The 25,099-nt window shown below is 39.7% G+C and overlaps 2 protein-coding genes across 2 annotated transcripts in view; both read left to right on the forward strand.

Moving 5' to 3' along the window:
- Nucleotides 1-6,899: 6,899 nt before the first annotated feature.
- On the forward strand, nucleotides 6,900-17,439 carry LOC146697650 (uncharacterized). The gene is made up of 4 exons (XM_085474250.1): nucleotides 6,900-6,963; nucleotides 8,118-8,753; nucleotides 9,438-10,568; nucleotides 14,196-17,439. The coding sequence occupies exons 1-4, from the start codon at nucleotides 6,900-6,902 to the stop codon at nucleotides 16,232-16,234; spliced, it is 3,870 nt and encodes a 1,289-aa protein (XP_085330376.1). The 3' UTR covers nucleotides 16,235-17,439.
- A 5,668-nt stretch (nucleotides 17,440-23,107) lies between these two features.
- The window catches only part of LOC146697651 (uncharacterized), a 35,637-nt gene continuing 33,645 nt past the window's right edge, over nucleotides 23,108-25,099 (forward strand). The window contains exon 1 of the mRNA XM_085474251.1: nucleotides 23,108-24,823. Coding sequence (XP_085330377.1) covers nucleotides 24,805-24,823 — 19 coding nt within the window. The 5' untranslated portion in view covers nucleotides 23,108-24,804. The remainder of the gene's footprint in view (nucleotides 24,824-25,099) is intronic.

Genomic DNA, 25,099 nt, shown 5'->3' on the forward strand with positions numbered 1-25,099 from the left:
TGTTGGTGTTGTTCCCTCATCAACATAATAAATGTTGTTCCAGGTTCAACATTGCAAGTGACCAATCACCTTCTCCTGACGTCATCCGCGACCTCGAACAAAAACAAACGCCTTAAAAAATCTACTTCACTTGCGAGAAGAGAAACCGCCTCTGCAAGGACAATATGTATAATGTTTACCGTTTATTAAAGAAAAGTATCCTGAAATGCAAAGAATTCAAGTTCCTGGATCGGCGGACAGAGGCGGTTTCTCTTCTTGCAAGTGAAGTAGATTTTTTTAAGGCGGTATTTTTCAAAGGGACAAAAGGAGGACTCACAACAATGTGATTGGTCACTTGCAATGTTGAACCTGGAACAACATTTATTATGATGATGTGGGAACGTTGTATAAAAAAATTCAACGAAATATTCAAGTACATCCCTCCACAGCTTCTGATGAATTCTTAAAAACAAGAAACTGTTTGTCAAAAACTAGTGATGGCTTGAAGCTGACGCTCCGGTGCGTGTGTCAAATAAATCGACACACTGCTTCAGAAGCTCTGTGTCGAAGCTTGATTCGTTTGGCCAGAGTCACGTGATCAGTGACGTCCGAAGCTTCATTTAGAGCCTAACTGCTTCGGTGTTTAATGGTTTATAAGGAAATGAATCATTCGTGGGATTTGTGGAGTGTTTTGATGGTGACAGCGAACCACTGATCATTCCACTGAGAGATTTGGAGCCAGCGAGGAATAGAGGAGGTTCTGTTGTGTGGGAGAATTTTGAGTTGATTTTGCTCAGTCGGGTGGGTTTTCCAGCTTTGTGTTCTTGTTGTTTGCTTTTGTTTTGTGCGTGTTTATTTTATCTTATAATGGGAAAAACTTAAAATGTCAAAAAAAATCTGCTTCCATAATATAAATATCATTAAATAACTTTAGAAAAACTTCCACTTGACTCTTTACATGTAATGTTGTAAAAATATATATTTTATTGTTTAATTAATCTGAAAATGTTAGTCTGCCAAATGTGCAGCAATGTAATCTATTTATTCTCTTTAGCTGATAGTTGGTGGGGCCCAGGTAGACTGTATACCTGCATCTCTACCCGTTTCTCTGCACTCCAGCCTCCTCTGTTCCATGTGAAGGGATTTTCCTTAAGGCAGGAGAAATTATCTCCACGAAAAGGAACAGGTTCGGCCATCGCACAGTGGAACAAATTCTCTTCTTAAATAAAAATGAAAAAGGGTTACTTTAAATGCATCATGTTTTTAATTTGCAAGTTCATAAGCATTTTCCATTTCACAATCAATTCTACCCCCAGGTCAAAAATATGTCTGGGAAAATTTCCCTAATATAATATTATTTATAAATACACCCGTCTAGCGATTAATTGCATAAGTGCATGGAGGCAGGACCTCACAGCAGAAGCATACTCCATAATGTGTTGTACATTATTATATGTATTTATTATATGTAACGTGGTATTTTTCAATTATTGTATTTACTAACATCAAGAAGTCACAAGCAAAGAAAGACCACACCATGGTGCATGTTTAAACAAGGAGAGTTTACTGGTCAAAATTATTTATTAAACAAATAAAACACATTTTTTAACCACCAAAAATACACGTTCAAAGCAACACAACGGCGGCCCAATATCAGACAGGATTCCACTCTGTGGGCAGTCATAATGGAGCAGTTGTTTTTATTTTGTGGATTCAAGCTGCTCTTCATATTTGTGGCCACCAGATGTCACCAGAGAGGACTGTGTTGAAAAGCTTCGAGTAATGAACCGTTTTTCTATACAAGCTTCAGAAAGCTTCATCTGCCCATCACTACCGTATGCTCTTCAACTTCCTCTGGAAAAACAGGACACATTACATCAGAGACAGTGTAATGATGAATGATTATGAACACGGTGGTCTCAATGCTTTTGTCATGATCCTGTGACCCAGCGCTTTGAGTATATTGTTATTATTTTCTTGTTCATTCTGATTTTGTATTAATTCTTTAGGTTGGGTTCTCGTGTCTTGTGATCCCTACCTGTGTCTTCCCTCTGCTCTGTTTGTGTTCCCGAGTTTGTGTTGTAGAACAGTCTGTGAGTTTCCTGTTGTATTTTGTAGGTTTGTGTCCCGTTATGCCTTCTGGCATCATTGATCACGTGACTCTATCCAGCCGAACCAAGCATCGAGACACTTCTGGAGCAGTGTGTTGTTTTTTTGGATACACGCGCCCGAACTGCAGCTTGAAACAGAGCGTGGAACTGAGCAGGTTGCGTTTTTTTTTCTTTAATTAATCGATTTATTTTACTTCTTCTATAAAATTACAGGAAAGACACGCTGACACTGCTCAGGTGAAAACAGCTTTAACCTGGTTAGGGTATGTAGTCGTGCGGAAATAAATAAACTATCCGCAAACTAAAGAAACATGTGAAAAGATAGTTTTACATTTTCAGACAGTTAAAATGGACAAAAATCTCAGTCTGGTTCAAGTCGATACTAAAGTGCTTTCACTTTCGCTTTTATAGTCGAATGCACTAAGAACGTACGATTGTAAAATGTTATTTACGTTTCTCACCGTTATACACACATTCATTAAATAACTTATTTCTTTCCTTTTATTTCCAAACTCCTTTTTTAGCAAAGTTTTTGTTTTGTTTTGTTTGTTAGTTTTTGCTGCAGGAAACAATGCATAAGTTGTAGTTTGACAGATCATTTAAAATGTTTGGGTTTTTTTGACATGTCATATTCTTTTACTGAGATGGCCTACAAAGAATCATGGCTATGATAATATTTTGATGTCTGCAACTCTTTGGGATTATATCTGACTGTTTAATAACTATTTCTAACTATTTCTTTATATTCAGCATAACAGACTCGCCTGTCTCATAACTGTGAGACACACTGAAATATGTTGTGATAATTATAGTTACATTTCCCCCACATATAAGCATGGTAATGTTTTCTCATTTAATCTACACAGACTTTGGTAGTGTTGAGGTTTGTCTGTAACAGTTTTTTTATTTTTATTTTGTAAAAACGTACATGTATATTAAGCATATGTATTTTTGCATAAGCAAAAAAAAAAAACCTATAAAAAACAAAACTAGTCACAGACTTTATTTCTTTGGACTGCTTTTAGCTTTGATGGCATACATTCATCATGGGATCAAATAGATGAGTTAATACAACGTCACAACATTCATTTTCATCCAGAGTTACATTAACTGTTCCTTAATATCTTGTAATAATGAGGGAGAGTATATTCATTTGACCTCATTTTTGGGGGCATAACGTTAATAAACCTAGACTTGATCAACTGATTCTTCTGCAGGTTTTATTAATGTGTTAGACAGTTCTTAGCCTAGTTTTAGTCATTTCAGCTTCTCCTTGCTCGATGCAGGCTAATACTTTGTTTCAGAAAGGTAAAATTAACATCTGTCCCACAGCCAGTTTTAAACTATCTTCTGACAAAGTTCTCTAAGACCCCCCCCCCACCTCCTGAGTTTTTCATTCCCACTGCCACCTACTGCTTGCTCATAGTGAGTCATATGATCACTGGGTTTTTCTCTATATTAATGAAGGCCTTTATGTTACAGTATAGTGCCTTGAGGCCGCTGCTGTGATAAGGCACTGTATAAATAAAACTGAATGGAACATTTTTCATTTAGTTTATTAACTCTAACTCACATCTAAAACGTATATCTGCTGTTCTTCTTCTTGTGCTGTAAAGTTGGTGTAAAGATGACAACGCTTTTTTAGAAATCCTTCAGATCTGAGACCTCGGGAACACCCAGAGAAGTAAGTGTTTACTTGCGGAGCTTTAACACTCATTCATTATATTCAACTATGGCTTTTAAAGCGCTAAATAGTTTTTTTCTTCCCACCAGCTGAACCACTCAATGATGTTTTCAGCAGAGTCCATTTCGGCAACTTATGAAGCTGGTAAGTGCAGTTCTGCATCCATTATAGCACATTTCCTCATGCATGAACACTTCCACTGAATTATGCAGCTGTAACCAATTCTTCAACTTTATACCTAAGTTATAGCTAAGATTAAATGAGATAACATTTCCATGCTTACTCCAGCCAGCTGGTGGTGACAGTGTACATTTAGCTGTTTGGTTATGGCTCAAAGTGCTAGAAGAAAAAAACACATACAGGGTGGAATTCGCAATTCACCTGAGCCTACTGCACCACACTCTAACAAATGCGACTAAGCTGGCAGTAGGAGGAATAATCAGCTGGTATCAAGAACCTGGCAGTATCATTAATCACATGTGTCCATTGCAGTGGATATTGATAGATTTTTGCAAAAATATAAAGGTGCTGGATTTGAGTAAAACTTAATTTCATCCAGCGTTCCTGTAGGTCACATAAAAATATACTGCTGTACAAAAGTCTTAAGCATCTACTAGTTTCTTTATATTTTGCTAAGAAAATTGGAAATAAGTGCAGCAATTTTTCAATTGTGCAATTATAGATTTTTATTTAAGTATGTAAGGCAGAAAGCAAGTTTGTATAAATCTAATGAGCCTGAAACTTCTGAAGCAGCTTTCTGTAATGTCTTTAAGTAATCTTCAGGAATATTTCTCCAGGCTTCCTGACAGACATTCAAAGCTCTTCTTTGGATTTTTCTTTCTTTTGTTCTGTTTTCTGTCAAGATGATCCCACACTGCTTCAGTAACGCTGAAAAATGAAGCCATTAATTGTCAGTTTTCCAGATGATATTGCATGATAGATCAAAATCTGATGGTATATTTATAATTTCAATAAATTCTGACAAGATCCCCAACACCACTGGATGAAATACAGCCTCAAATCATAATAGAGCCTCCACTGTGTTTTACAAATGGCTGAAGACTCCCTGCTGAACTTGTTTCCTGACCTCCTCTGCACATACTGATGATAATTTGATCCAAAATGTTGAATTTTGCAAGCCAGCAGTAGAGTGACAGCGTCTAGGTACCAGATTGAAATTCTCGGCACATCTGCAAGCCTTATAAATATATATCACCTTATAAAAAAGGGTTTGATTACCTTGTGATTTCAGTTTATAACTTAATTTTGGTGTGATTTTATTCTCAGGAAATTGCATGGTGTTAATTGATAAAGATTTTTAACTTTTACATTTTATTCATTCAGAGCTAATATAAATGTTTCGGGGGGGTTTTAAACATTTTACATACATGAATTAACAGAATTCGTACGGGTGCTTAAACTCCTTGAAAATGTTTGGATTTTAATATTGTCTTTTCAAGGTTTGAAAAGTGCTTGAATTTTAGATGTGGTTCTTCAAACTGCTTGAAGCTGTAACTGTATTTCATTCACCACAAATAACTATCTGATTGCAGCACATCAGATAGAAAAATAAAATGAGTCGCAAAGTCTGAAAGCAAAATTTCTCCTCCTGGGCTGCCTTGCACCACTGCATGGCAGCGCTAGTACAGCAGTTAGTTATGGCATGATAATGTGAGTTATTTCCCTCAAGTGAAAGTTATAAACATTAGCCCGATACATAACTAGCCAACTTAAGGTTTTCTGATTAAAGGGTAAAAGTGAAGTTGTCAGTAGTAAGTAAATAGAATACTGTTTATATTTATGTGCATTGCTGCAGCTTTTTCATTAACTTGGTGCTTTTATGACACCTTAGGGAGGAAATGATGGTAACGTAACGGACCGATCCATATGGGCACAAAGAATAGTCCCTTTTTTGTGCTACCAAAGTTCCCTGACTTTCATTCAAAACTGTTTATCGTGAGCACCTGCACATTAAACAACTTAAACATTATAATGGCTTCAAGCTCACATTGAGGCCTGTGGGGCTCTATCAGCCCCTGAGACTCTAATAGACAAATTTCATATATGAATATTTCATACTTTAAGGCTGCCTGTTTATTTAACAGAGATGAACAATAAATTATAATTGTACACAATAATATCACATGATACATTAAATAAATAGATATTAGGTAGATGCTTGTGCATTCTTAAAGTCTGTTCTCCATGTCTGTCTTACTGCACATGATGTTATTAGCACAAACATTTTAAAGGTCATAATTTAGGACTTCAACAATAATATAGACAGCAACAGTGGCAGTCCTAGCCTGTTTGGCGCCCTGATGACTTTGAACTTTTCTTGTCCATCTTCCATTGGTTTTAATTTTGCACTCCAGTATGAACACAAATCCCCCAACGAGGATCACCACAACACGATCTAACAGACCTACACCTTAGTTCACAGATTCACTTTGTCTAAGGTTTATTTCTGGGATTTCGCACAACCCAGGATTCCAATCATGAGTAGATAATGGGCTTGTATTTACAACATTATGAATGAAATGTGCTCCACTTGGAAGCAGCCGGCCCCCTTTCGACAGCTTGTGTGTGAGACTTTAAATCATCACACTGTAAATTATAAATTGTTATTGATCCTTTACCCCGAGTCCTAAAGTGTAGATTTATTTTCTTACTCTTCTTATATTTATTGTTTGTTTACTTGCACTGCTGTAACTCGTCGTCTCGTCTCTATATATACTGGACTGTATGTAGCAGAGATGACAATAAAGTTTACTTTGACTTCAGCAGCGAGCACGCACACTGAGGGCTCTCGCGCTCACTTTTCGCTTATAGAATTTCGAAAAAACATCGGTGCAGATTAAAAGTCTGTATTATAATGTCTGCTGTTTTCGTGTTTGTTGGTTTGTTTTTATTTTGTTTTATTTTGCGAGCTCCAGCCGACCAGAGAATTCCCGCCCTCTCCTCCCTGTGCAACTAGCAGCAGGCGCACCTCGCAAACGGAGGGCGCCCTTACTCCCAGCAAATGGGCGATAGAAAGCCGATCGGTGCCTGTGACATTCCCAATATGCGCTGGCTGATGTCGGGGCAGCATGGGTACGAGCAATTTTTTATTTTTTTTTTTGCTGATGCCCGTGTTGCCGCCCCCCACCCCGGGCAACGCCCCTATCAAAAACCGCTACTGGACAGCAAGTAAACATCTTACAGTTACTTTTATTGAGAATTAACTTTAAAGAAACAAAAATCAGTTTCCTATTTTTTGTGTCAAATAGGAAAGAAGCATCAATATCTGATGAGAAGTGGTGTTGTATTTTTTGTATTTTTTCAAGAGGAGATGAATATCTCTAACAAGTTGATTTTTTTTTCTCATTTGCTCATCTTAATGTTTAAGTGAAATGTGCTTTTTGAGTTTAAACACTATATGCACATAAGGCAACCTTTTCCTTTTGCAGTATTTTTGTGTGGTGTGTTTTTCTATGTTTTAACATTTTCACATTGTCTTACTGAGGTGATGCAAAGTGAAACATGCATATTTTTTTTTGGTATTGTGCTGGAAAAGCTTGAAAATGGACCTTGAAAGTATTTAAAAAGTGCTTGAATTTGACCCTGAAAAAGGTGTATGAACCTTAAGTTGTTTTAAAAATATTCCAGTGCCATACGGGAAAGGAAGTTGACCTCCCAAAGAATGCATAAGAGTGACATTTATGTATACTTACAGGTCAACCTCTGAAGCGCAGCAGCAGCTATGGAGTTCTGCCACCTGATAGTAAGTCAAACTAAACAAGATCAGAGTACTACTGTGCTTAATTAGGTTTGCATGTATAGTGTTCATTTGATTGTTCTTCTTTAGTTGTAAAAATTCATTATAAATGTTTTTTTATTGTCACTGCAGACTGCACAATAGAGTTTCTTTATTAACTCAGATTAATGAAGAAACATAACTTATCAACTTTGCGTACCATCTGCAGGATTTCTGATCAGGGTGTACCTGTTTTAATCTCTTTACAAATTAAATCCCAAATGCACAGAATGACAATAACATGTCCTTTATTTTGTTTGTTTTCTGGATCACCAACAACTACTCAAAGTATTTACAGTGATTCCAGTCATTGTTCAGGTATCAGGGTTTACATTGTCTTGTATGAAGCATTTTTATGCATTGATCATTTTTTATCAGATTTTCTTAAATGAAAAATCAATTAAAAAAACATAAACAAATGTTGCAACAAACTGCGAGATCAGATTTGTATGACACCATAATGGACATATAATGTGGATATAATTTAATGGAGTTTAATACTTTTAATAATAAGGTGACTCTTTACATATCTGAATTTTCTTCTCAGTGTCTGAGCTGAGGGTTGTTTTGCTGGGCAACAGCTGGTCTGAGAGGAGTTCAGTGGGAAATGTTCTCATCGGAGAGACAGTGTTCAATGCTGAGAAAGAATGGAATACCTGTCTGAGAGTCAGTGGACCTGTGGAAGACAAAAGCATAGCTCTCATCAATGCTCCTGATCTGCTGGATCCGAACATGTCTGATGACCAACTGACAGAGATTATAGACAAATGTAAGAGTCTCTCTGAACCGGGACCTCACGTCTTCTTGTTGGTTATACAGCCTGAAACCTTCACTGGGAAAAACCAGAAGAAGCTACAATCAGTCCTGGAAAACTTCAGCGATCTATCATTTGATCACTCATTGATAGTGATATCATCGCCTGGTGGTCAGAGCTCTGGTTCCACTGAAAACTATCTGCAGCATCTACCGGTAACAGATATGATCAAGAAATGTAAAGACAGCTTGTTTCGGCAGAACCTTGAACAACGTGAACTGGTAAAAGCTATGGGAAAAATTGTACAGCAGCGTGATGGAGATCACGTGAGCTGTAATGTTTCCACAGCCACTACATCTGGTTTGCCCAGTTACCGACCAAGCCTGACACAAGGAGAAACGGTCACTGTCAACCAGGATCCTGTAAAAGGTACTTTTTTCATTTAGTAGTATTCTTCATAAATTGCTTTTGTTGTATAACAATCATGCATTACAAATATTTTACCAACTCCCACCATGCATCTGAGAGGCAGCTGATTGGTTGTCATTAGTGGTGGTTAGCATTTTCTTTCTTCACCATTCGAACAGCCAGTATAAATGACTTCAGTAAACCTAAGAATGTCTTCCTTACAGGCTGGCAGTTTTTTGTAACAACAACAAATGGTGTAAGTCATAATAAAATGTGATTTAATAATCACACTATAGCTGCTCAGTGAGGTTCAATATAGAAAAAGCAAAGTTTTATTACAGCCACTCTAAAATGCTGCCCCAGAAAACATCCATTTAGCTGGCAGTCAGTTGTTAGTCACTTTATAGTTCATTTGAACCTTGAGGCCAGTTCCACTGTATTTTACAAAAACATGGAACTGAGCTAAAACGCTGGCATTGTCATATTAATGTTGTTTCCACAAACGATAGTGGTCTAATCAGACCATCTCTCACAAAGAAAAAAATTCACTTAACTAATCAAATGCTTTGCGTTCTGTTTGAGATACATAGCCTTTAGAAAGGACTCTTGATTTATGTCAAACTACCAGCATTGTCATAGTTGGAATTTTAGCAAGTGAAAACCAACTCTGAACTGTGACTTTGTTTTTTCTCTTTTTCATTTCAGCATCTTCCTTCAGGATTGTACTTTTGGGGAGAAATGAGGACAAAAAGGGAAAACTTTTTAATTTAATTCTAAAAACTCAAGATTCTTATTTGAAAAGATTCCAAACAACAAAACAATGTGTGGCCTCCTGTGGGGAGTGGAGAGGAAACTCTGTAACAGTCGTGAAAACTCCAGACATGCTCAGTCAAACTGAAGATGTAGTAAGAACACAGGTGGAGAGGTGCATCAGACTTTGCTCACCTGGACCAAATGTTCTTCTGCTGCTAGTGGATTCTGATTTCAATGAGAAGAAGAGAGAAAGACTGAACTTCATCCTGAGCTTGTTTGGTCATGATGCCTTTAAATACTCGATGGTCATCCTGACAGAAAAGAAGATCAGTAACAGTGTAAATAAGCTTGTTAAGGAATGTGGGGACAGAATGTGTGGAATAAATGACGCTACACGTAAAACGCTAATGGTTGAGATTGAGAAAATCATTCCTGGGCACAACAAGCCTTCTTTAAACCTGGTTCTGTTTGGGAGGAGAGGAGCAGGGAAGACGTCAGCAGCCAAGGCCATTTTAGGTCAGACTGAGCTTCATTCAGCCTCCAACTCATCAGAGTGTGTTAAACATCAGGGAGAGGTGTGTGGACGTTGGGTTTCCCTGGTGGAGCTGCCTGCCTTGTATGGAAAACCTCAGGAGGCAGTGATGGAGGAATCACTCAGGTGTATCTCCCTCTGTGATCCTGAGGGTGTCCATGCCTTCATCCTGGTCCTACCTGTGGCTCCCCTCACTGATGAAGACAAGGGAGAGTTAGAGACCATCCAGAACACATTCAGCTCTCGGGTCAATGGCTTCACCATGATTCTGTTCACTGTGGACTCAGATCCTACAGATCCAGCTGTTCTTAACTTTGTAAAGAAAAACCAGGACATCCAGGAGCTCTGTGAGAGCTGTGGAGGAAGATCTGTTGTTCTCAATGTCAAAGACAAAGGGCAGATATCAAAGCTGCTGGAAACAGTGGAAAAGATGACATCTGGCAACGATGAATCAAGCTATACACTCACCATGTTTACACGTGTCTATGTGGATAAAATCACCACACTCCAGGCAGAACTGAAAAACTTGAATCTACATGACATAGGCCTTTGTAAGTATTTTATATATATTTTCATAGGTTTTATAAAACTTATAAATATGCCAAGGTTGAAGATCCTGTCTACACACATAAAATCCAGACATTAGAACAGACATTATTCTTACTCAACCTCCAGTTCTCATTCATCATATTAATTAGACTTATACTTGGTTGTATTTTTGATTAAGAATAAATATTTTTTGATATTTACAAAAGTACATACAAACTACATTTAGCATTATAATTTTAAACATGAAAGACTGGATGTTAAGGCCTTATACCCTCTCTCAGATGTAATGAGAGGTGAGCCAGGGCATCTCCTGTCCCTTTGAATTGCACTGTTCTCGATACCTGCAGGCCAAATAGTTCAATGTTTGTTTCATCAGGCCAGAGAATTTTGGCCTTATTGCAAACTCCAGGCTGAGGTCTGGACTTTGGCAGGACTATTGCAACACTTTCATTTCATTTTCTTTTTCAGCCATTCTGTGGTAGATGTCTGGCTGTGCTTGGAATCATCGTCCTGTTGATGACTCAGTTTGGTCCAAGTTTTAGCTCTCAGACAGATCTCACATTTTGTATAAGGTGTTTGTGCTGATATGCTTGGTTTGGTTTTCTCCAAAAGGATTTTTGTGCATAATGTCCATACATCTCTGCTTTGGCCACATCTGTCCACACTAGATTGTTCCATAAATTTTTGGTTTGTTTAGATTAGAGATGGACTGATCCGATATTGCGTATCGGTATCGGTCCATCTCTAGTTTAGATGCATCTTTGAAAATCTCATACATACTACTTTGTTCTTGAAAACAGTCTTGAATAAGAGGTAGATCACATTATTCGGAAAGGGCCTAATAACACTTCACAGATTGATGAGCAGCAACAGTCTGAAATCAATGCTGATGTTTTTCCTCTTTGCTACTTGTCCTCTGAATTCTTCGGAAGCATAAAGGTGTATTTATGAGATCTTGGCACTGAAGTTGTTGTAAACATTTTCCTAATCTTGTGGTGGATTTTGGCTTTTATTTTTTGTGGGGGCTAATTCTCATTTGATTTGACGTCTCCCCCTTGAGGCTGATGACAGAAGAAATATATTGTCAAAATTACATAGCGGTTATTGTTTAGAGAGGTTATGACAATAGTGAGAGAGGTCTGTCTTAGACATGCACTGATAGACTGGCCAGGGACCGTCAGCTGATCGGAATCAGCAAAGCTCTATATCACCAGGTCCTTACATTAAAACCCACCATTATAATTGCAATCGGTGTGTTTCCCAATTCCTTACGTATTGATACTTGTGTAGGACAATTTGTTGTCACATTTAATGTAACTGGTAAGCATAGTTTTACATTTTTTATTAATTTTTAGGGCCCGGGCACTGACAGTGCAAAGGCCCTATTGTATCTGCTCCGTTTCTTCTTATTATTATTATTCAGGCAAAACAAGGGCCTTTTTGAGGGCTTTAACATGCTCAAAAACTCATGAAATTTTGCACACATGCCAGGTCTGGTGAAAAATTTTGTATTTTAATGGTTTTACATATGAGCACTAGGAAATGGCTCTAGAGCGCCACCTATGTGTTGTTAAATGCAGCCCTACAAACACATCGTTTGAGCTACATGTATGAAATCTGGCACACATGTGTACCATGCCGAGACAAACAAACAAAAAAAGTCTGTTGGCCCATTGACGCAAACCCAACAGGAAGTCCGCAATTTGGAAGTGAAGGTGACATTTTGGCTCTAATTTTGCCGTTTCCATGCCTCGAACTTTTTCGAACTCCTCCTTGGGATTTGGTCGTATAAGCTTCATCTTTGGTCAGTGTCAACTACACACCTGGACCATGTTAAATTGCGGAGCTTTTGAGTTTTCGTGATACGGTGAGGGGGTGACGCCATGGCGAATTTTGATGACTCGCCATGAAAATCTTGTTGCCTCTCATTCTATCATACATTGTCCGATCTGGACCAAAGAGCACACATATGATAAGGCTCCAGCCCTGAACATATTTCAACTGCCATATTTGTTATCGGGGACAGCGCCACTTAGTGGGAACAGGAAATGTCATGTTTTACACTTTGGGGTACAGTATTGTGATGGGTGACATCTGCAGCCTCAAATTTCTCCAGGAAAGCCTTAAGGAGTTGGTCTTGTGTTACAGTGAAAACTGTGAGTTTTCGCGAAAGGGTGTGACCCCAGCAGCATGGCGAACTTTGATGTCTTGCCATGAAGAAACAAATTAGTATAACTCAATGAAATCCAGTCTGTACCAGTACCAGACTTTACAGGCATGATGTCAGACCCGCCCTGAACAGATTGATGTGCCCATTGTCAGGAATACGCACAGCGCCACCTAGTGGCAACAGGAAATGTCATGGCTTTCACTTTGTTGTACTGATTTTCACAGGTTCATCGTGGCCACCTCAAAAGCGGTGAATATCACCATGAGTCCCTCTTGATGCTTCAGTGAGAAAATTGTGACTTTAAACTGAACGGCGCACCCTGGTGGTAACGCGGTTCACCATGAAAAATGAAGTGGCTTTTGAGGGTCTTGGAAAGTTTAAAAAGTCTTGAAATTTGGCCCACACCTCCAATGTGATGAAGGCTTTGTTGTTATGTGATCACTTTCCTTGAATAGTGCAAAATGGCTCCACAGCGCGTGTTTTATCTATGAGTCTGAAACCTCGTAAGCTTATGGAAGATATCAAGATGTACAAAAAAGTCTCTTGGAGCAATATCCCAAATCCAACAGGAAGTCAGCCATTTTAAAATTAATGTGTAATTTTGGCGACATTTTCCCCTCCTTTCAGGCCTCGTACTTTGACGAACTCCTCCAAGGGATTTCATCAGATTGGACCGATCTGCAGTTTGTGGAATCTAAAGACCTTTGTGATGTTAAATTGCGAAGCTTTTTACGTTCAGGAAAACGGGGTGGTCATGGCGGTACTTGGGGTTTCAATCACTCGCCAAAAAGCAGTAATCTGCTGTCACTCAAAAACACAATGTCCAATCTCTCCCAAAGGTCGCAGGTGTGATGAGACTCGACCTCGGAAATGTTTGTTATGCCATTTGTCAGTAATGGTTAGAGCGCCACCTAGTGGGACTACTATAATCATGGTTGAATGAGATGAAATGTTAGCTGGTGGTTAAATGCATGAATTCCATCAATGTGACATCAGATCGGACGTGCTGGTTTTAGGTGTTGGGCGTGGCTCGACACGCCGGGGTGCTCATAACGCTGCTTGCAGCTTTCATTTTTTTACTGTAATTGTGTGAAGGGATGGATGGTAATCTAAACAACAACCTTTTGAAATTATTTAACATGGTCTTTAATACCAAACATGACCTGTGAGCTAAAAGAATAAGCGATTGAGAAAAACAAAACTTGTTCCAAGGGCATACAGTGTACGCTTGGCTGACTGTTTTGACTTTGTTCTCATTCATCACTAAGTCATGTATCACAGTTTTTGTCTTTTAGTTGGGGTTTTTTGTAACGGATAACAATAATGTTCAGTCAGTGGCAGTATTTGATGTCCTGGTATTAAATGTTTTTGTACATCTAACTCAAAATTAGAAGGTACTGAAAGATTATTTCAGTTAGTTAGGATTACCTTTCAATAACTATGTACTCTTAACTTACAGTGGATGAAGAGAAGCAGAGCTCAGACCGTCTCAGGATTGTGCTGATCGGAAAGACTGGCAGTGGAAAGAGCTCCTCAGGAAACACCATCCTAGGAAGAAAAGAGTTCACAGCTGGCGCAAGCCAGACATCAATCACCAAACAGTGTCAGAAAGCAGAGGGTGATGTGGACGGTCGTCCTGTTGTCGTGCTCGACACTCCTGGACTCTTTGACTCGACTTTGTCACATGAAGAGGTCTGTGAGGAGATGACTAAGTGCATCAGTCTTCTGGCTCCAGGACCACATGTCTTCCTGTTGGTGTTGCAGATTGGCCGACTCACAGCAGAGGAGAAGGAGACTCTGAAACTGATCAAGAAAGTCTTTGGGAAAAATTCAGAGATGTTCACCATCATTCTTTTCACAGGAGGAGATACACTCGAACGTCATGAACAGTCTATTGAAGACTACATTAAAGATGCATGTGATGATTCCTTTAAAAGTCTGATCGCTGACTGTGAATCGAGATACCATGTGTTCACAAACTATGATAAAAAAAATCATACACAAGTCAGTGAGCTGATAAAAAAGATTGACACCATGCTTAACAAAAATGGAGGAAACTGCTTCACCAATGAGATGCTGCAAGAAGCTGAAGCAGCAATAAAGAAACAAATGGAGAAGCTGCTGAAAGAGAAGGAAGAAGAGATGAAGAGACAGAGGGAGGAACTCGAAAGAAAACACCAGGAAGAAATGAAATCAATGAAAAGACAAATGGAAGAGCAAAGAAAAGAAAATGAACAGAGAGATGAGCAACTCAGACAGTTACAGGAAAGCATTGACTTTCAGTCTGAAGAGAGAAAGAAAGAACAAGAAACTAGAAAGAAAGAGAGAGAAACAGAAGAACTTAAAAGACAAGGATGGGAACAAAAAATTCAAGAACTGGAGAAAAAACTACGATCAGAGTCAGAATCAAAGGAAATGATTAACAGGGAGCTTGAACAGTACAAAGAAAATATAAGAGAGCAGGATCAACTGAAAGAAAAACAAAACCAAGATGATGAACAGAAAGAGCAGAAACTCAGGAAGCTCCAAGAAGAATACAACCAAGTAAAAGAAAAATTTAAATGTGAAAAAGAAAAAGAGGATCAAATCAAAATAGAACAAGAAGAGAAACTAAAAGAGTTGGAGGAAAACTATAAGAAAGAAATTGAAAGCATGCAGGAAGACATGGAGAAGTTTAAAGAAGAGGCCAGACAAACAGCTGAAGAGTTCAACGAATTCAGAGAAAAAAATGAAGCTGTGATAGAAAAACTCATGGAGGAGGTGACGGATCTAAAGGAGCAACATCAGAAAGACCTGCTGGGAAAAATGGAGGAATATGAAAGATTAAAGGATCTGTCAGACTACAAAGAAAGTCTGAAGCAGGAAATAGATGTTCTTCAGGGTAAACATAAATCAGAAATGGCTGATTTAGTCCTGATGCTCCTGAGTCAAAAGCAGGAAAACAAGAAAAAAATTACAAGTATGCAGGAATCACACAGAAAAGAGGAAGAGAAGCTTAAAAAGGATCTTTCAAATGAGAAAAAGGAAGAAGAGAAGGAAGAAATTGGTAAACTAAAGAAGAAACAAAAAGAAAAAATGAAAGGATTCAGGAAACAGCTTTTGACCCAAAACAAAGACGACTGGGAGACAGAAAGGAGAAAGCTGTCCATCCAACATGAAAAAGAAATTTGTGATTTGAAGCAAACTCTTTTAACAAAGCAGCAACAAAATAAAAAGGAAAAATTGGGTAAACTAAAAGAAGAACACGAGCAAAAGCTGGAAAATTTCAAACAAAAGCTTCTGAAAGAAAATGAAAAAAATGAGAAAGAACAACTTGATGAGCTGCAGAAGAAACAGGAAAAAGAAATTAATGAACTAAAACAGAAACTCGGGACCCAAGATGACGACAGTACCAGGAAGGAACTGGAAGAAATGCAGAAAAAACACGAAACAGAAATTAATGCGCTGAAAGAAAAACTTCTGACTACAGACGAGAAACAGCCCTGCTTTGTCTCATGAGCAAAACTGCAGACATCAAGAGAGACATTCATGTCCTTTAATGATGCCAAGTATCACTATAACACATTATTGGGGACATTTTGGGAGTCTGTGGGGACTGAAGCACTTCTGGAACCAGCTTCAAGTGGACTAAAACTAAACTAAACTGGACTAACTAAGACAGATATAGCTACCTTAATTCTACCGTAAAACAATAAGACAAGCTACGCCCTCTCCCATGCTCCCAGGATGTGGGGTGAAGCCAGAACACCCTAGAATGTTACAGACCTCCATGAGACATTCTTTCAATATGCCACCAACTATATACTTCTACACACAAGTGATTACATGCAGTATTCTACCATATGCAAACTTATATCATTAAAAGATTATACTGACTACTAAGTACAATTTTCCATTGACAGTATTCTTTTATACTTTTGAGTTGTGGAATAGTTTCTGATTGTCATTTTACAGATGTACTGAACATCAGTTAATAGTCTTCTTGTCATGATCCTGGGTCTTCTGACCCAGCGTTTTAAGTTTATTTTGTTCATTAGGTTATCTAAGTTCATTTGGTTATTAGACTCCTTGTGTTTTCTTCCCCTGTATTTAAGTTTCCCCTCACCCTTTATGTTTCATGCTGCGTGTCTTATGTTATCAAGTTTGTATTATCATGTCTGTCTCATGTTTCCTTTTTTATTTTGAAGGAGTCGTGTGTTCTTTGTTCATTGTATTTAGTTTCACTTCCCTTGTCCTGTCATTAGGCTCATGTCAGTCAGCTGTTCCTCCATGTGTTCCCACTTCCCCTAATCACCTGCTGTGTATTTAAGTCCTCTGTTTTCAGTGTGTGATTGTCAGGTCGTCTGTTGTCTATGCCATGCTTCTAAGTTGCTTGTCTAGGTTTGTCTTATTGTTTGTTTAGATTTCCCAGTTTATGTTTGTGTTCATTTTGCTTCAGTTTGCCTTGCCCTTTGTTTGTACCGTTTCTACCAGCCATATTAAACGGCTCGCCTTTTGTTAACATTTCAAGTTTTGTTCCCTGTTCCTTGGAGTCTGCGTTTTGGGTCCTTTTTTCAATTCATACAGTCTGCCCTCGCCAGACTGTGACACTACTCCCCTGGTTAGGGTGTTTTTCCTTTTCACCAAACTGTAAATTTTTATGTTGTATCATTTTTATTAATGCTTGTTTTATATGAATTCTTTTGATATTTTAGAATTAAAGAGGATTTGAAGTTATGATTCGCATGGAGATTTAACATTAATTACATTTTATTATAAGATAAGATAAGATAACCTTTATTAGTCCCACACGTGGGAAATTTGTTTTGTCACAGCAGGAAGTGGACAGTGCAAAAGTTATGAGGCAAAAATTAGAATACAATAAGAATAAATACAGTACACAGCTGTACAGAATAGAATAAAATAATATACTATATACAGTAGAATAAAATAGAATAAAAATATACAATAAGATAAAAATAGAATACGAATGCTATATACAACTGAGTAAAAATACAACGATGCCAGAAAAGATTATTGCACTTAGTGTTATTGCACATGTGTGGATGTGTGTGCTTGATCAGTTAAAGTCTTTATTATGGAGTCTGACAGCAGTGGGGAGGAAAGACCTGCGAAATCTCTCCGTCCCACACCGTGGGTGCCGCAGTCTCCCACTGAAGGAGCTGCTCAGTGCTGTCACAGTCTGCTGCATGGGGTGGGAGACGTTGTCCAACAGGGATGACAGCTTAGCCGCCGTTCTCCTGTCACTCACCACCTCCACTGGGTCCAGAGGGCATCCTAGAACAGAGCTGGCCCTTCGGATCACCCTGTTCAGTCTCTTCCTGTCCCCAGCAGAGATGCTGCCGCCCCAGCAGACCACGCCATAAAAGATAACAGAAGCCACCACAGAGTCATAGAAGGTCTTCAGGAGTGGGCCCTCCACCCCAAACGACCTGAGTCTCCGCAGCAGGTACAGCCTGCTCTGCCCTTTCCTGTAGAGGGCGTCTGAGTTATGAGTCCAGTCCAGTCTGTTGTTCAGATGAACACCAAGGTACCTGTAGCTGTCCACAGCCTCAATGTCCATACCCTGGATGTTCAGTGGTTGCAGTGGAGAATGCTTGTGCCTGCGGAAGTCTACCACCAGTTCCTTGGTTTTACTGGCGTTGATCTGGAGGTAGTTCAGCTGGCACCAGTCCACAAAGTCTTGGGTCAGTCCTCTGTACTCCTTGTCGTCCCCATCAGTGATGAGGCCGACTTTTGCAGAGTCATCAGAGAACTTCTGCAGGAAGCACTGGGTGGAATTGTGGGAGAAGTCTGCAGTGTAGATGGTGAAGAGGAACGGAGCCAGAACCGTTCCCTGTGGGGCCCCCGTACTGCAGACGACCCTGTCCGACACACAGCCCTGAGTCCTCACATACTGTGGTCGGTCGGTGAGGTAGTCCAGGATCCAGGTAGTGAGGTGATGGTCCACTCCAGAGTTCTCCAGCTTGTCCTTTAGAACCGAGGGAAGAATAGTGTTGAAGGCACTGGAGAAATTAAAGAACATGATTCTCACAGTGCTTCCAGCGGTCTCCAGGTGAGCGAGGGAACGATGTAGGAGGTGAATGACGGCATCATCCGCGCCAATGCCAGGCTGGTAGGCAAACTGAAGTGGGTCCAGTGATGAGCTTATTAGGCGCCGAAGCTGAGCCAGGACCAACCGCTCCAGGGTCTTCATCAGGTGGGATGTCAGAGCCACCGGCCTGTAGCTGTTGAGGTCCTTGGGGCGTGAAGTCTTTGGCACTGGTACAACACAGGAGGTTTTCCAGAGCTGTGGGACTCTTCCCAACCTCAGGCTCAGGTTGAAGAGGTGCTCCATCACCCCACACAGTTGGTCCGCGCAGGACCTGACGACCCTCGAGCTGATGCCATCTGGGCCCGCTGCCTTCTTGCCATTAATCCTCATTATCCTGTTTGTACGGTTTTCACCTGCTCTGTTGAATGATCCAGAAAAATGTAGTTTTGGCTTTTTTCTGCATTGATAAATACTGACTGAATACTGTCTTTCATTTGTGTTTACACAATAAAAACAAAGAAAATGCAAACTGAGGATATGTTTTTCAGAGTGAAAGTAATGAAATGAAAATAAAGGACAGAAAATATTCAAAAACTATTTAGCAGAGAAAATAGATTGTGGATGATCGTGATCAGCTGAAGAAACACTTTGGGAAGCGTCGTGGGCAGATGTTGTTGCTTTCAGGATTTTACTGCTAGCACACACTAATACCATATAGTAAACAACACAACTACACCCAAACAGGTCTAAATAAAACAGCTAACTGAGGCTTAACAGTGTTGGAATATAACTGGAATAAACCCCCAAATGACAATGTTCATTATTAGAATCAGGTCTATGAAACAGAAACAAATGGAGTATAGTTTACACTAGGATGTGCCAGCGGGTCAGAGAATATCCATCAGTGTGCAACCATCAAAGGCCCTTATTACAGAAACCGTAGACTAATGAGTCAGTTATGTTACAGTGTGACCAGCTGATGCTGTTAAAATGATCACGATATGTAGGAATGTGACTCAGACATGAAGCTCACATACTGTATGCTCTCTGACTCTCCCACCATCAGAGCCATAAATCCTTTTTTAGACGTACTTGTTGGGATCTACTTGCAAAGTTACGCTGTGTGTGATCATGAGCTCAGCTCCAACACAGGCAGTGGAAAAGATTAAAACAGCTGCATTTAGTAGTCATATTGTTGACATATTAATCTCAATATTACCGATTGTAGGATTACTACTGATATATCACACCTACAGAAACAGCCAGATTAAAAATGGTGTGTCAGTCTTTTGGCTCGCAGGCTGCAGAAACTTGTTTCTACTGGAAACTTGGTGGTTTTTGTCTGTTTTTCAGACGTGTATGATTTGACTCACTGTAAGAAAACCTTTGCTAAACGTTTCTGTTTACATGAAGATGCCATTCCAGACCTCAGAAGATGAGGCACATAATAATTCATTTATAAGTGTAATACAGGTAAATAAACTGGTATTTGTGTGTTTGTACGAACTAAGCATTAAGAAGACTTTTACACTGCAAATCTGTTGGTTTCTCTGTGAGTGACATTTAAACTTGGAGCCTTGTGGGCACTGTTCATAGACTGTATATAAAGGATGGACACAGCCACCGTGAACAATGGGTTTCTGAACTCAGAGGCGTTTTAGAACGCATGGCTGCTGCCATGTTGGATTTTTGGATGAGTCAGTGAAGTGCCAAGCTATCAGCAACAGCCGGCAAGCTTAGACCTCATTAGAGCAAAAGATAAAAATAAAATCACAAAATTTCACTCGCCAAAATTAAAGCGCAGACTTTTTAATGACATTTTAATGTTGTAATGAATGAAATCCTGAAACCAAACTAAAGAGAATAAAACTTGAAAGGTGACAAGTTATCAACATTTTATTGTTCATATAATTCTGAATATATAATATCTGACTGTTTCACTGACAGAAAGCTTCAGTATGTACCTCGGTACATTTCTGTGTAGAGTCCCATAAAGAACAAGAAGAAGAAGGGAGAGAGAGCCGCTGTGAGGAGAAGAAGCTCAAGCTGAATGATATTCATGATGAATGAACTGTAAACTGGTTTAACCGATGGACTCAACACCCTCACTTCCTGTTTTCTCTTCTTTCACTTTTATCAGACATGTTGTGTTTTGTCTTTAATAAGATGACCTTTGAACACAGAATACTGACAGCAGGAAGAATTATCAACATGATGATATTTAGTCATTTTTCAGCAACTCTGGATTACTGGGTTTGTTGTATAAAAGACCAGAAACACGTCGTAACTTTGGACATCCAATGCACACATAATTACAAACTATTTCAACACACGTTAAACTATTTTACAAATGCATAACCCAACACTAATCCAATTCAGGGTTGCTGGAGGCTATCCCACGTGTTACACCTATGGTCACTTTAGTAAAACACATGAAGAAAGAAGCAGTGATGAATCTTCATGCACAATAAAGTCCAACACACACGGTTAGTGTAATAATTTACATGCAAGGATGTAAATTGTTTGTAGGGTGGATGCTTGTCTGTTTTGAAGAGACTGATCACTGTCCATTAGTCAGGTTTCATGCTTATTGTGTATTTCTTTCATGGACAGCCAGGCCGACCACATAAAGGGAAAAGACCACCTGCAGTCTCTGGGCAGGTATAAAGCAGTGAGATGTGTGGGTCACACTGTGAGAAGTGGAGAACAAGGCAAAATGTAGGTCTTTGAAATTGATGCGATTGGTGTATCTACGAGGAGGCTGAGGGGTACCAAGGCTGCTGCCAGTATTTTTATATTTACACTTTTCAGCCAAGTAAACAGCTGTTGATATGCTGTATCTACGACCTTCTTCTTCTTCTTTCCCTTTAAAGCTCGCCACAGCAGGTCATCCTCCTCTCTCTCCTCCTCTGTCACACCAACACTCTGTTCTTCTTCACTACATCCATGAATCTTCTCTGTGGTCTTCCTCTTTTCCTCCTGGCAGCTCTGCCTTCCCATCCTTTCCCAGTCTATCCTCTATCCCTCCTCTGCACACGTGCAGCTTTGTCTCCAAACTGCTGAACCTGAGCTGTCCCTGTGATGCAGTCCTCTCTAATCCTGTCCATCCTGATCATTCCCAGTAAAAATCCTCCCGTCCTCTGCCATCTCCAGCTCAGCCTCCTGTCTTTTTGCATCACAGCAGCTCTCACAGGAGACCATTCTCAAAATCATCTTGTAAATTTTTCCAATTAAATTTATCAAGAGGTGTAAGACCTTTAGGGTGCTCTGCTTCACACATCTTCACTTGTATTCCTTTCTTCTCCAGTAGCTCCCAACATGTACTCTGAGTGATACAGGTCCTTTTGTGGGCCTCAGCTCCACAGTTATGTCTTCTCTTTGGAGGAAGCTGGGATCCTCAGTTCAGGATTATGCAACCTAAATGATTCTGTTAATGTTACACCTCCTGTGCTGAGAGAGTCCAAAAATCCACTTTGTTCAGTCACGTGTTTGTCGGATCTTCCTGCCAGTTTCGTGTTTCATTGTATAGCGATGTTTGTGTTTCAAGTATGTTTGTGTTCTTGCTTTCAGGTCCTTTCAGTGAACATTTCAAAGCAGTCAATAATACAGACACATCTATGATGGGCACTGACACAAGTCTTCAGTGGTGCTCCTGGAGCTGAGATCTTAAACAAAAAACAATCAGGGATGAAGAAGATTCATTTCAGTCTCACAAGCAGTTTTTTTTAAAGGAATCAGGTTTGTTCCAGTTTGCAGAAAAGACACCAAACATGTTAAAACTACTTGTAATGATGTGGGCACTCCTATCACTGCCTCGACTTCATCTTCATCCTTTTCAAATGCAGATTCATCAAATGTTCCTGATCTAACGGTTTCTTTAAGCTCGCGGTTCTCCTCACTTCACTGCATCTCTTTTGTAAACTTTCACTCGTGTCTTTTTTGTTTTGCTCATCATCAACACCTGGAAGTGTCACAGATGATTTAAATCTGAGAGCCGCTGCATCCTGCTACATCTTTTCCTCCATCCTCTTTTCCTGCAGCGTGCTGTGCTGCTCACACCTCCGCACGTCTTCCTCCCTCTTCCTCTTGTTGGTGGCTGGTGTGCTTGAGGAGATGGGAGGAACTCAGACAGAGGACACATCAGGTGTGTCACCTAAAAAAAACGCTTTCTGTTCAGTAAATGCTAAAGTATGAACACGTGTGACAGTTTTCCTGAACATCTGTTCTTCATCAGAGAGAAATCATCTGATGGAGAGTTTTTACACGGACAGAGTAAGCGCACATCTGAGCGCGCAGTGACGCACTTCTCTTTTTTCTCCTGCGGGTGGGCGTGTCCTCTGACGTCACATGAACCTGAACCGTAGAAACTTCAATCCTGCAGCTCTGAACCTGCGTGACAGCGTCTTCATCCAGGTAACATTTATCACGGACAGCACAGAGAAGCAGGCTCAGACCCGCCGTCAGACTTTAACTGTGAGAAACTTTCTGTGACCTCGAGGTGAATTTTCGGTTCAGGTAATAAACGCGGAACATTTGGACCGGAAGTAAACGATATAGTTCATGTCGTATTTTGTATTTTTGTCTGTAAATCTGTGTGAAAGTAAGATTGAACCGGTGACTTAATTAAAAAACGGGATAAAATACAGAAAAACTGCTCACCTCATGATTACATCATATCTCTGTGACAGTAACGCAGCCGAGGTGCGATGGGAAAACGCGGAAATGGAAGACGCGGAAATGGAGCGCCATAACACAAGAACACTTGCTTTCACTTCTCTGCTCGCTCTTTGTCGTTTAAACCTGGTTAAAGTTAAAGCTGAGGAGTGCAGTGCTGTTGTGAAAGGTTTGATCAGGAATCAGGAAAAGTAAAGTCTGTCACTGTGTCCTGATACAGGCCTGTTCTGTGGGCTGTGTTCTTTGGATCAGAGGCTGTAGAACCAGCTTGGACCGTGTTTGGTGGTCCTGATATGATTCATGGACCTTAATCTGCTCTCTCTGTATAATCTGCTGTATAATCTCTCTGAAATGATGCGACTCAAGGATTAAACTGAGATAAATATCTCTGTTAACTAGGCCTCCGACACCATTTTAGGTATTAGAGTAGGAGGAGCCAAGGCTTTTTTTTTTTCTTGAACTTTATTAACATGTATACTTAAACATTATTGTCCATTTTTACCTGCGATAATCAATTTATTATTTATTTTTTCTATATAACTAAGTTCTGTTTTACTTTTGTCTGTTAATATATTTTTCAAATGTGACTACTGAATAAAATAAACAGACTGATGAAGCTCTGACTGTAAACAGCTGCTTTTGGCTCAGTGGGGTCACCACAGGGTCGCTCCACCTGTTTGGCTTGGCAGATCGTGGGGTTGTCCGATGCCTCCCCACAGGAATCACATCAGGCAGGGCTCACACACAGGTTAGAAATAAAGTTTCAGAGAAAAAATAAAAAAATAAATGTTCATATAAAAGAGTACTGTGAGAAGCAGTCCTGTATAATTATAACCTGTATGCACACTTGGCCACCTTTACATGATATAAAAGTACAAGTGAAAACAACCTGCTTTAAAACACATCATGAAGCGATATGCATAATTACACAACAATAAGCTCACACTACTCTCACAGAACAACAGTTATAAACTGGTGCTTCAGGGTCTGTCCTTAACAATGATGCTGTGTTTGTGTGAAGGCTGCTTGTGTGCAGCAGCATCTATATTTGAAGCACCATCTGCTGTGATTTCTACAACCTGGTGTTCAGATTCACTTTTACAGCTCAGATGTAAATAGACTTTATACCTTGTGAATAAATTACTTCAAGTTTTCACTCCATATGATACAGAGGTGGAAGTCACCTGCAGCTCGACTGCTTTCTGAAGATACAACATGAGGTGTTGTGTTTGTGAGTTCGACGCATTAACAAATTAACATTTTGAACTTTTCTCTCCTCAGGTTCTTAAACCCGACAGTTTGTCTCCAGATGAGTTAATAAATATCTGCTCATCTCGTCTGTTTCCAGCAGAGCGGCAAAATGGCAACTGCAGAAACAGGTGAGTGAGTGAGTGAGTGATGCAGACCCATCCAGAGTCAGCCTGGATGATGTAATGTTTCTCACTGTGCGTATATTCACCGCATCAGTGTCTGATGTTGTGTTCGTTACCTCTAATCACATGTGTAGGCCTTGTTTCTCAGTAGGAAAGTGTTCTTTTACTCTATAATAAATACATCTGGCTTTCTCCAGCTCTCAGCTTCAGTGGCGTGTATTTCAAAATGAAGGAACTGCATATTTGATTTGGCATCGATTTTTGCATCAGATGAAACCTACC

Source organism: Copadichromis virginalis, linkage group LG12 (assembly GCF_057382275.1).
Source record: "Copadichromis virginalis isolate Kocher_CV1m ecotype Utaka linkage group LG12, C_Virginalis_male_GT1.1, whole genome shotgun sequence".
Classification (NCBI taxonomy): Eukaryota; Metazoa; Chordata; class Actinopteri; order Cichliformes; family Cichlidae; genus Copadichromis; species Copadichromis virginalis.

What these genes read in the sequence shown, in the direction of transcription:
- LOC146697650 (XM_085474250.1), top strand. Translation starts at nt 6,900, where the DNA reads ATGCCCGTGTTGCCGCCCCCCACCCCGGGCAACGCCCCTATCAAAAAC. An exon ending in AAACCGCTACTGGACAGCAA is followed by an intron (nt 6,964 to 8,117) that starts GTAAACATCTTA and finishes TTTTCTTCTCAG; the next exon opens with TGTCTGAGCTGAGGGTTGTT. An exon ending in TCTACATGACATAGGCCTTT is followed by an intron (nt 10,569 to 14,195) that starts GTAAGTATTTTA and finishes CTTAACTTACAG; the next exon opens with TGGATGAAGAGAAGCAGAGC.